The sequence below is a fragment of the Cyprinodon tularosa genome, unplaced genomic scaffold (assembly GCF_016077235.1).
Source record: "Cyprinodon tularosa strain WSP-4 unplaced genomic scaffold, ASM1607723v1 ctg214, whole genome shotgun sequence".
NCBI lineage: Eukaryota > Metazoa > Chordata > Actinopteri > Cyprinodontiformes > Cyprinodontidae > Cyprinodon > Cyprinodon tularosa.
Genome location: NW_024038796.1, coordinates 2,083,796 through 2,096,462, shown reverse-complemented (window position 1 = coordinate 2,096,462; position 12,667 = coordinate 2,083,796). Strand labels below are relative to the sequence as shown.

The following is a 12,667-nucleotide window of genomic DNA, read 5'->3' as shown; positions in this document are numbered from 1 at the left end:
AAGCTGTATGAATACAGTATACACAGGAGATCACATACAAGTCGCATATACTTGGAAATGTGAACGGCAAAGCATTTCCAAAAAATCTGAATTGAGCATCAATGCCTGCAGTGTGAACATAGCCATAGATTCCTAACACTGTAGCTTCTTAGTATGTTGTCCTTGTTGTAACTGGCATTTCTTTCTTTTTATTTTTTCTCCGTTGCCTGTCATCCTGTATCTCTCGAGGTAAATCTGTGGTGGAAAGGACACTTCTGTCCTCAGAGTATAAATCAAATGATTATTCATGAGCTGGACTGTCGGTACATATAACCTTGGTAAATGACTTGGTTTTTTACCACAGCTGTACAAGCCTGTATTCAGATTCCAGAAGCAAAGTATCAGCAAAAAATTGGGAGTACCTGAGCTTATGTTGCTCGTTCTCTGCATATTTAAAGTCTGTTGTCTACTATAGCCCCATCTGTGAGCATCTCTGACTCTGTGATTGACTAGTCCTGATTCTAATCAGCTATTTCCTCAGCACCTACTCCCTCTGAGATGGGCTAACGTACGTATCACTGCGACTGTGAATCAATAAATTGTGCCTCCTTAAATATCACTGGACTACTGTAGATTAAGCCTGTGTGTCTGATTGTATCTGCTACAGAGGATGAGACCTCCCCCGAGAGGTTATTTTAGGGAGAAAAAAATCATTAGAGGTATGCATGTAGCAAGTTCTGCTTCCATTACTGATTAAGCTTGACATTGATATTCACTCTACATGCCAGATAAAAGCCGCATTGTGTCAGTGACAATGTAGTGCAATCTGAATTGGTAGTTGTTAGGCAAGCTGTTAGGTCATAGGATATGTAGACGTATCAAAGAAAATTCTGATAATTAGGAGATTTTCTCTTAAAATTAAAAAATTGATCTCTTGAGAAACCATCTTCTCTGTTCATATAACCCAAACACCATTTTTCTGGGGGAATATTACACAATTGTCCCCACTCATGGTATCATACTTAAGCTCCAAATATCAAGATGTATATTCATCCCAACAGCTGCATTTCCATTAACCAACAAATTGCTTAAATAGAAATCAGGGTAAAAAGTAGCAAAATGGAAACACTGCATTTTCTAAAAAGAAATGAACTACAATTTGTAATTAAATTTTTTTTAGCCTTGATGAGGTGGTTTTTACGGTAAGTTGTATAGAACAACTGCTATAGAAACACTTTTTTCGCATCAGATGAATCCCCTGATCTACTACTACTAGACCTTACCATTGTGTGAACAAACATATTCCCATACACTTCTAATCGTCTTTGTTATTTCATGGAAGTGTAGAAATTGCAAAAATTTGCATTTTTTTAAATTAGCTGAATATCGACACTTTTTCATTTTGAAGGTTGAAGGTTGTTTAATGAGAAAAAATCTAATTCCCAAAACATCTACGGTTCCTGTACTACTATTCATGACCCTCCGAATCCAAACCATACATAAGAACGCTCACACAGCTTCAGATGTTTATTGACTATTTTAGTTTATATGCAATTTTTTTGCAGGTATGGAAGTGTAATGTTTTACTTACTGTAAATCTATGTGTTGGTTATTTCACTTTATACTTAAATTATAGTTTGTTTTTTTCCTTGATCTGTAACTTAATTAACGCAGTTCTTGTTAATGGTGGCCTGGGAAAATACCCCCATCTGCCCGTTAAATCCCCCTTTGCTCTTTGTAGTGTTTGAACATCATAGAAAAAAACCACACCTGATTTAATTCAAACAATTTTTTCAGAATGTTTTGTTGTTTGTTGTTTGGTTTAGATAAATTAAAGAAACTTTAATTGAGAGAGAGTTTCCTAAACCAAAACAAAAAAAAACACTGCATGAAATTTAATTTGATGACTTATTGCACCTAAAAGATCAAAGTCACTTAGGTGGTGAGTCTTATAGCTTACATCAAAAAACAGCCATTTAACTGGAAAGATTCACCAGTTGACTTTCGTTTTAAAATCAAATCACAGATGAGGTTATTGATTTCCCTCACCTTTTAAGCTGAAAATATATTTGAGATGTTTACCTAAAAATGACTGTGGTGTCAAAGAAAACATTTTCAGAAGAATCCAGAGAACGTTTGTGACGATCAAGCAGTGTTCATTTAAATTTAGACACATTGAAGCCTGAAGTTATTTTCTGCCAACAAATCAAACAAAACACCTTAGCATCTTGTTGAGTTGTACCAAAGCCTTCACCTGGATGCTACACATATCCTGACATCTCATCTCTTTACAAAGTCATCATAGATTAAATCATGGCTTCAGAAAAGAGTTTGGGAGGAGTTGTCTTACATCATGTACCATATACATGGTTTTTTAAAAACCTATTTGATAAAGCATTAAACACTCTATTATGCACCTTAATGGCCTGCCATACTTTTCTTAGGAATTGTAACTCACACCACAGCCTCTCACATTGCTGTGAATGCAGCACATCTGGGCTTGCTTTCCTTGTCATCTGTGATACTGGAAATGATCAGCCTGGAAAAAAGATGCTGCAGGGAATTAGTTTCATTCAAAGGCGAATGTTCACATCCCTAACAGATTGACGAGCCACAATCAGCCCAGAGCCCCATCAGTGAAATCAGCCTCAGACGAACCACTCTGAGCCGAGCACTAATGCGGCAGAACTCTCCGGTTCCTCGTCGTTCCCCTCCCTCTCCCTCTTATTCTCTCTGACATACTTTTCTGCATGACCTTGGCATACGCCACATCAGCTAGAGTGAATCTGTGCACAAGTGCTCAGAATAAAATTACTTACCTTTTTCATCCTTTTACTTATGAGAGCTGCAGTTATCCTAAAATGAATGTTAAATACTTATCAGTAACCTTTTATTTGTTTTGAAGCTTTTTGTGCCGTATGAACTATGGTCAAGAGGTGTTTTTTATCTCTCTGCTTGCTCTGGACTCCTGGAGAGCAGTCCTGTAGCACTACCAGCCATCCAACTGGGCTGCTATAAGTGCAAAAATAGGAAATCAATAAAGGCTCACATGAAGCAGCACTCCTGATCAGCTCTACTGGGTTAGACTGCCAGATGCCCCGCCTGTCCATTGTCCACCTCCTTTCCTCAACCTCACAGTCGGACCCCGTTTCGTAACACAGCCTGGCTTTTAATCTCTCAAAGCATTTATCTTACTTATAGGTAATATTTAGCATCATGTTTTCTAGAGCCAGATGCAGGTAAATAGATGAACAGGTTTATGTGTTTGGCAGTCATTCACCAGATACTGTTAGTTCAGAAGGGAGGCAGAATTGGAAAGAGGGTTGAAAAGTGATGACCTCTAAGGTGAGATGCTGCCATCTAGTGGATAAATTCCATCCTCAGCTTGTAAAATGAAACCCATATTCAAAGGTATTGAAACCTTACTCAAAATCTATTTAATAGAGAAAGATGACTGCTAATGTGTTATGTGTAGGTTTGAATATAAACAAACATTAGTGGATGTCTGTGTTGTGCCTAATCCACGTTCTGATCAATGGTATAACTATTGACTTTTTCTAAATGTACATTTCCGCTGTGATAAACCATTCATGGTGCTGTTTACCCGCAGCTCTACCGGGCATCTGCACTGTTCGAGACCATCCGCCACGAGGCCCAGCACAGCACCGACTATAAACTCTCCCTGTTTGACCTGCAAACCTCCTGTTACCAGGCTCTCCAAAGAGTCCTTGTCAGCCTAGGTAGGTCAAAAACATGTTACGCTTCTATGTAGCTGCTTTTGTTGTTACATTTATCATTGCCTCTTTTATTTATTAATAACAATTGACTCATTAACACCTCAGGCCACCATGACGAAGCCCTTGCTGTGGCCGAGCGGGGTCGCACACGAGCCTTCGCTGATCTCTTGGTGGAGCGACAGACAGGTCAACAGGACTCGGACCCCTACACACCTGTAACAGTGGAGCATATCTTGGACACAGTCAACAGTCAGAGAGCTTTGGTGCTGTATTTCTCAATGGCAGCAGGTTATTTGTACAGCTGGCTTCTGGCTCCAGGGGCAGGTAAGAATTAACCTTGCTTGGTATAATTACAGTAGAAACATTTCAATTACAAATGAGCACTAAACTTTTCTGCAAAAGTAAAACAATAAACACTTATTAGAACTTTATTTTCCCGGGTGGATCATCAAAATAAGTGGTCCTCCTAATTGTCAATCATTCTGGTGATATGTTTACGTAAGGCCGTCCTACATGCTCCTCCCCAGTTAGCTATCTTTTCCTATGCATGCGCACTTTCACGCATGTGGTGAGCTATGATTACAGAGAGTCATGGAAGCTCACCTTTCTCACTGGGGTTCTTTGAAAATGGCCGAGGGTCTTAAGAGAAAAAGTGTCTACTAAGTGTATGAGAATAAATGAAAGGCCTCAGAAGAGGCAGATATATCCCAGAACGCTTTGCGCGGAGAGCTCTCCTTGCTGTTTGGCATAATAACAAAGATGGTGCTGGCACCTCCTCTAGGGAAGGAGGAGTTACATGACCAACAGGGAGTAAGAAGCATTGATCGTCCGAACGGTCCATTATTTTGATTTGATTTTTTTGATTATATATACTCTAATAATCCCAGAGGGAAATTACTTCTCTGCATTTAACACATCCCCTTGGGGAGCAGTGGGCTGCCATTGTGCGGTGCCCGGGGAGCAGTGTGGGGTTAAGGGTTTTGCTCAGGCCCTATGCCCTAACCAATAGGCCGCCACTCCCCCTTAGCCGAGTTAACCGAGTTCACTATTAAGTCTGCAACATAGTCCCCGCTCTATATAGTGATTGAGGGATTTAGGGATTAGGGCAGACGTTCGGACACAGTAAGCTTTTAAATCGGGCTTGTGGAGAAATGGGCTCATGCACGCTCTTGCACACGTTTAATAGGCGTTCCCTCAAAGGTTATGCATGTGCATTTTTTTTTTAAGTGGAGAGAGCGGGTCTTTTTAAAAATGTGCGAAAATCCTCCACCGTACTTTAATTGTGTGGCTCGTATAATGCAAGAAAAGTGTTTCCGTTGTAGTTTTGCAAAAAAAAAGCAATTTATTTCACCCTAAACAATTTAATCATGAACTTTTTTTTATTATTGTTTTTTTTTTCAAAACTCGTCTGTTTCCATTGAAGCCAAAGCTACAACCTTTTCAAGTAATACAGCCACAGAACATTTAGAGTGATGCGTAATAAAAGTATTTATTTTATTAAAGAGGGGGAAAAAAAGTAGAAATACTTGTACTCCTATTCTTCTGCTTTATGCGGGACTGGGCGCGAGGGCAGCAGTCTCAGCAGAGACTTCCAGACTTCCCTCTCCCCAGACACCTCCTTCAGCTCTTTGGGGGGAAGCCCAGTGCAGATATAGGATGTGTTTAAATCTGGTGAGGGCGTTTCTTTTCAAAACCTCTGAAAGACCTGGACCTCTTGGACTGGGTCATTCCAGGTCAGAAGAGTCCGGCTATAGATTTTTACAGGTACCGCCTTCTCCGACCGTCACCACCCCTTTACAAATAATCAGCACTGGCGGAAATGCTCTGAAACATGCCACCTAGTGGCCTGGAGGATTAAAACTTAGAGCTAGCTCATGTGAAAAACACTTGACATCATCAGTAATCTAAAGACCCCACAAATCTGGCTTCTCTTAAAAAGTGTCAAGAAGGCAGTGGTTGTTTAAAAGCATCAGTAAAAGACTGGTTTGATATGATATTGTTTTATCACTGACCAGAAAGATATGTATTTAGAAACAACAATTTCAACATAGAAAATGCATCCAGCTGACAAACTGAGACAAGGTTCAACCTGACGGTGTTTTGCATTGGATTGCAAACATGTTGGTCTCTAGACATGCAAAGCTGGTTGGACCGTGCTCAAAAAGACCTGCAGCTCTAACTACAGCTGAAAGTCTTTCTATAGTATTACTTTTCATAAATTTATCAACCACCGTCATGGAATCCTGGGACTGAAAGTTCACTGAATGGAAAACTGCTTAAATGCTTGAGTATCTATGAATACAACATTTAATTTCATATTTAAAGGGGAATCTTTTGTTGTACATAACTGTAATTTAATGGCCACACACACAAAATAACTTGAATCAAATCAAAGCAGAAAAAAGGCCCTGAAGGCTTCCTTTCAGGTGACAGAGGGTGAGCAGATCAGATCTGACACCAAGTGGCAGTGCCACCTGCCTCTCCCATGTTAGGCTTCGCCCCCTGCCTTGCTCTTCACCCTAGAAATCATCAGCGAATGAAGCGTATTAACTAATACGGACACATATTGTAACATGGCCAAACCTGAGTAACAACTTACCACAAGAATAAATATATTAAGATTTCTCTCTGGATTTCCATCTCAAGGCAAATCTTTGCACTCTTCCTAATTTATGTATGTTTTAAGCAAAACAAACATGCCTAGATATCCAGGTGAAGCCCTGCTCCCCCCTTTCGTCACATTTCTCTTTAACTAAGGCAACAGAGAAAGATCTGGGTTAATTAAAATGCATGTCACATGCCTCCTGTGGCTGCCATACTGTTAGCTCTACTTTAGTCCCTTTTGCTGCCGTTGTAAGGAAAGGAAATGAGAGCAGTGACTCATGTCCCAAGCCACAGGCCCTCAACATTTGATCAAGAGGAGCTTTAAGGCAACCAGCTGAACTTGACCCCCCGGCGGTAGTCTCGTAAGCAGGAAGAACACCATAGAGAGCAGTGTAGCTCTTCAAAGCGTTAAATATCACCCCAGGCAAAGAGAGTGCCACTTGCTCGCTAATCGCCTGTCTGTCACTTCCTGGCATCCCCTGGCATCCAGCTGGCACACAAACATGGCCAGCTCTAAAGAGGTCCATCAATAACAAAAGGGGGTTTAAAACTAAGATTTCTACATTTGTGTAAAATGTGCTTAATTCAAACCAGCGTCTGCATGCAGCAACTGGTAGTTGATTATTTTTTTGCAGGTTTGCAGATCTGACACATGCGCACACACACATAGCATGCAGTCCATCCCACCGATTTTCTCCGATCTAGCAGATGGCAGTGACAGCCTACCCTTATCTTTTATTGAATATTTGTTTGTTTTATTCATTTGGTTTCACAGATGCACTGCTGCAAATATCCTTACCCACAGCTCTCAGTTTAAATGATCAAACATTTCCTGGTGTAGTGAACGAGTCACAGGAAAAAACATAGAAAGAGATGGCATGAAATGAAAAAATAAAAGAAATTCATGTTTGGTTCTGTCGCCCTGATTTTCACAGGAATCCTGAAGTTTCATGAGGTTTACCTCGGTGAGGGTGTGTCGGAAGGGGGGTCAGACTTCCAGGACGGGGGTAGTGGTGGGATGGTTAGCGGCTCTTCGCTGGAGCAGCACATTGCGAGCGCTCGGGAGGCCCTTGGAGTGGAATCCTACTACAGCAGGTAGGATGCTTGTATCTGAATGAACGATTAACCCTTCCCTGGGATCAGAGCCTTATGTTTTGCATGTTCAGCCTTAGGACTTGGGGTGTCCCAGTTCTTTTTGAGTAATAACCGGAGGGCAAGTGTGTTGGTCTTTCTTCTCATAGAAACTGGGAAAACTTGAAAAACTGTGTTATATTGTACAATTTACCTTTCACAAGCAAAGAGTGAATTGAATATTTTTCTTTTAAAATGTTTTCTCTAAATGTTCGATCTGATGTATCTAAGCTCTGCGCTCTGCTGAAAGTGAGAATTTAAAGTAGCAATTATATACTTCTTTAAAGGATCACCATATAAATTACATAAAATGCATTCTAAAACAAGTAAAGTAAAGAGCAGACATCTTCCCATCCACAAAGGAAAAATCATGTGCTTTTGCTCTTTTTTCAAAAAGAAATAGAGGATTTTCCAGCTAAAACTAGTGCGGCCATCTTTGTTTTACTTCAACCTTCCGCCTCTGGTTGTCGTAGTGATGTCATACACGTCTCCGCATTTCATTGGTTCCAAACATTTCTCTAGGTAAATATGTATTTTATGATAAAGCAGCTTTAATTAATGATGAGACACGAAGAATTAAAAAAGCTTAATAAAAGGTGACTATTTTTGAAGTTCCCTGATTGTTTCAGCATTTTTTAATATGGCATCAGCTTTCATTCTTTTCATCTCAGGATAATTAAACTTGTAGGGGGAATTACCCTATACAGCAAGGGTTTTCATTTGACGAAAAATAAATAAATAAAAAAAATATAAATAAATTAGTAAAAAACAAAGTTGAAAAAAAAAAATTTCTTTGTAGTTGACAGATTTTTATTTATTTATTTGTTACTGTTTTTGGGTCAGGTTGGAGTACATAAAAGTGCATAAGCAGAGAACAAGAGAGAATCCTTATTCATTTATTTTTTAGTTTAGAAGCTAGTTTCCTTTAACCTGGCATAAGCCAGATTGATAGGTATAGCTCAATTTGAATTCAACATAGTATCGATCTGCTAAGGCTCCGGGGGAAAGTGTTGGCAAATGGGAGGGACATTTAGTGCAGTTCCTTGAGCTGATTGGGTAAGGGTCACTAAGGGGCACATGCCTCCATGTCGAGCAGCCATCTTTCCATCCACAAAGGCAAAAATCATGTGCTTTTGCTCTTTTTTTCCAAAAAGAAATAGAGAATATTCCAGCTAAAACTGCCGCAGCCATCTTTGTTTTACTTCAGCCTTCCGCCTCTGGTGGTCGTAGTGATGTCATACACGTCTCCGCATTTCATTGGTTCCGAACATTTCTGTATCAAAGCTAATGCATTTGTTGCCTTCCGACCAGAGGTTTGTGAATTCGCACATCTTCTGACAATTCATCCTACTTGCAAGGAAAAGTTTCCTTTATATTTTTGTATAATTGCCTTTAAAACTCACTAAATTTTTAGAGTATCTTTCTACATGCTTCTTACAATATGTTGCTGGGACTCCTGACAGAACTGGGATAGCAAAGTCAGGCTTCTATTTGCCAATCAATCTTCTTTGGGAACAAGATGTTTGTTCTAACTTATTTGGCAACAAGCTTAGGATTATCAATCATTTAGAAAACCTGTTTTCAGAATCAGAATCAAGTTTATTGCCAAGTAGGTTTGCACTAAAAGGAAATTGACTTGGTGTTGATGATGCAGACATATTAGATATATATACAGAATCTATAGCTACCGGTATATACAATATAAAACATACAATTTTTCTGCCTAATGTAAATGTACAGATGTAGCTCCTTGAGATTTAGCTTTCTCATTTCCACATTATGTTTTTTGCGTATGAAGCTATTATTGGAAAGTGCGCCGGATCCTTCTCTAGAAAATTGACAAATATGAACTAAACCTTAAACTTGGTTTAACTCCTCTAATATTGTGTTGAATTTTTATCGTAACTCTTTAGTGTCAGGTTTGATTAACCCCACTTTCACTAAACTCATGAGGCACATTATCCGCAATACACAGACCTGAAGGACTTCCACCATGCTGGAAAAAACCTTTCTATCACACATGAAGGGTTTTGTTTTTAAGTCCTGACCTTTAGTATATTGCCGATTAGAATAGATTCTCTTAAACATAAAAAATTATATACATTAAAACTATATTGGGCTGCATTGGACAACTTCTATGGGTTCATTAAAAACTACTTTAGGGTCTAGACCTGGACTACAGCTCTCCATTTGAGAATCTCTCCACTTAATCCATCTACTTTAATTAAATAAATGGACAAATACTCTCCTCTCATTCTGTTTTTTTTTTTTTTGCAACAACTCCTCATCCAAGCTACTGCTAGGACAGGCATGAACACAATTCAGTAAATAATAATGCAGTTTAAACATTTTATCTAAATCATTTGCTCATTTCTTTATAGAATGCTATATCACTCATTGCTTTTTGAAAACACAGGTGTAAAACTCCTCATTGTATCATTGGAATATTGAATTTTAATGAACTCTCAATCACAGATTAACATGCTTTATTTGTAAAAAGTGAAATCAAATGATTTTCTGTCCAAGCTGTAGCCAAAACGTAACATTTGTATCCTCAGAGCCAGTTGAATGGTCATTTTTTCTGTGTGTAAAGAGTCTTATTCTGCGCCACTGAATCCTTGGATGACAGGCTCCCCACCACCTGCCTGAAAGAGTCCCCCTCCCTGCTCCGAGGAAATAAATGAGATGGAATAATGGCTCTTTGTATTGCAATGGATGGTGAGTCCGCCCGACAAATAGTGCATCAGAAGTGAAGCAAAAGATAAAGGGGGTTACTCTGAGAATCAGAAGCAGTAAAAGACTGAGAAGAGGCGATAAAATCAATAGGAAGGAGTCAAAGAAGCCAAGGTTGGTAAATAAAGACCAAACACACGACAGGGGAAGCAGCCTGAGGAAGATGGAAGATGCAGCAGTGTGAGATTGAAAGTTAAAGTCGCCCACTGTCATCCTTTTTGAAGCTTCTCTAGTTGGTATTTGATGCATAGTGCCCAGCTGGTGCGCCCTGTGCCTTTCTCAAACGCCAAAGCAGCTTGGCCCTCCTGCACCATTATCAGCTCATTTTCTACTCCAAAGGGAAGTTGCACACACACCACTGTGCCTGGATGGGCACAATATGGCACCACTTACCAGCCCATTCTCTATCTGGAGTGCAGACAAAGGGACTGCTTCACTCTGAAATGACTGGAGACTTAAGTGAATGAGGTGGAAGTGAAGTGGTAAGAGAATGTGTGCAAAACAAATACGGACAAAGGGAAGTGAGGCTTTTTTGACATAATCTCTTATTGTTGCCTTAATTGAAAACCTTCAGTTTGATGCTCATTACATCCAATAACAATGTGATTAAGCCAGTGTACCACAAAACCAGACAGACAAGCAAACCAGGCAGACAAACAACCTGCTAGATTCCAGCAGTCCACCTTGACGTGTTGCCACTGGGACTGATGTTTTTGGTGTTTTTCCCTCTCACACCATCAACATCCACTACACACGTCACTTCTAACACTATAGCATATAATTGTTTAATAATTGTTGTACTGTTCTGAATGAAGATGTTTGATATGGCTTTTTAGAACCTTCCCCATTCATTTAGACATTATTTAGCTCAAACCAACTGCAGGAAGCTGCAGTTTTTCACCCATTGTACTAATAAAAAACAGCTGCTCGCATTGGTGCAGTCTCTTAGTTGACAATTATTATCTTTTATATGATAGATATGTCCAAAGTAGAAATGATTTTCTTTAGCTGATACATGAAGCACCTTGTGGTATCATATTTTCAAGATAGATGTTTTCAAGGTGCTATAAGAACACCTTGAGCTTGAAAATCAATCTGCCTCAAATAAGAGCAGTGATTAAATGAATCATAATTTTATTCTTAACAGTATATCCTGTGGTGATGAAGGATAACGGTTTTCACAGTTGGATATGTATAAATTATCTTTAAATATGAACACTACCTCTTTGAATCTTTGAATAAGTAGTGTTTTTTATTATATGCATGCACCTTGGAACAGTTTGATTTATCTTCATCCAACGAATGTGTTTTGGTGTTTTCAGGTTCTTCTGCTGAGAAGGTTTTCCACATGTCTTAACAGAGATAAAAGCTAAAATTTTGCTTGTTTTAAAACTCTTGGTACATCGGGGAAAAGATCCAGACAGAAGAAGAGTGTGGAGGGGGCGGCTGACTCCCCACGGACTAGATCAGCATTACCAGCATTATAATGAAAGGATTTAACTGTGCTTATCATCTGGGTGTCGGCTCAAGGCTGGGAAATTGGGCCAAGAGTGTGGGTTGAATAGTGTGTATTTATGGCAGGTCAGGAGTGTGTGGAGTTTATTTAACTGCGAAAGAAACAATGTCATTCTCCGCATTGTCTTCTGTGCTCGAGAGGGTTTATTTTTTTGCCTGCCAATATTTTTTTTTTACGGCTGAGAAACTCTCTGACTCTCATCTCTTTCCGTCTCTTTCAGGGGTTGCTCGAGCAGCGAGACAGAGAGCGAGGCGGGAGACTTTCTGGACCAACAGTTTGAAGAACTCAACAACAAGCTCAACTCTGTTACCGACCCAACAGGCTTCCTTCGCATGGTGTCCAGAAACAACCTGTTCAACAGGTAGGAGGTGGTTGCACATCAACAGAACGTTTCCAGCGCTCTCTGACTTAATCACCAAATTCGGCTTAAAACCTCTTCCTCATAAAACAAGAAGGATTAAAAATATGTCCTTGGGTAAGGAGATTCGTGGGTATTGTGGCTCATCTGTGAAAGGAGTCTCTTTGGCATTGTCTTGCCGGCGCGGAGGCAGCATGTGAATTCTCCTTATTAAATAGACGGAGCAGAGCCAAGCTGCTAAAGCCCTTATCAACTCCCTCTGATGGAGCTCTGTGTGTGGATGTTCATCTGTGTGCACACATTTGTGCGCGTCCTTTTTCCCAGACATCAACGAGGCCAGTGTTTGAGCTGTCTATGTTTGTTGTGCAGACTTATTAAATGTCCATCGCTGTCCTGTTCAGCATGTGATTTGTTAGCAGAACCCAGACTATTCGTGTACATTGCATTGATAGGTAGTGCCTATCGGGAGTAAATGCACTTCTGTGTGTGTGTGTGAGGGTGGGTCATATTTTCCCTGTCCTAGTCCACAGTTGAGCTGCTCTTTGATGAAGGGGTAATTCCAGCTTTAATTGAGTCTCTGTGCTCATTAGGCCCCTTTAATGGGCTGCT

The 12,667-nt window shown here is 39.9% G+C and overlaps 1 protein-coding gene across 3 annotated transcripts in view; it reads left to right on the top strand.

The window, feature by feature from the left end:
• LOC119783915 (tetratricopeptide repeat protein 28-like) overlaps positions 1 to 12,667 on the top strand; it is a 321,296-nt gene that overhangs the window by 291,197 nt on the left and 17,432 nt on the right. For all 3 annotated transcript variants that reach the window (XM_038285656.1, XM_038285654.1, XM_038285657.1), the window contains 4 exons: positions 3,590 to 3,719; positions 3,822 to 4,040; positions 7,256 to 7,415; positions 11,921 to 12,061. In XM_038285656.1, coding sequence (XP_038141584.1) covers positions 3,590 to 3,719; positions 3,822 to 4,040; positions 7,256 to 7,415; positions 11,921 to 12,061 — 650 coding nt within the window. The remainder of the gene's footprint in view (positions 1 to 3,589; positions 3,720 to 3,821; positions 4,041 to 7,255; positions 7,416 to 11,920; positions 12,062 to 12,667) is intronic.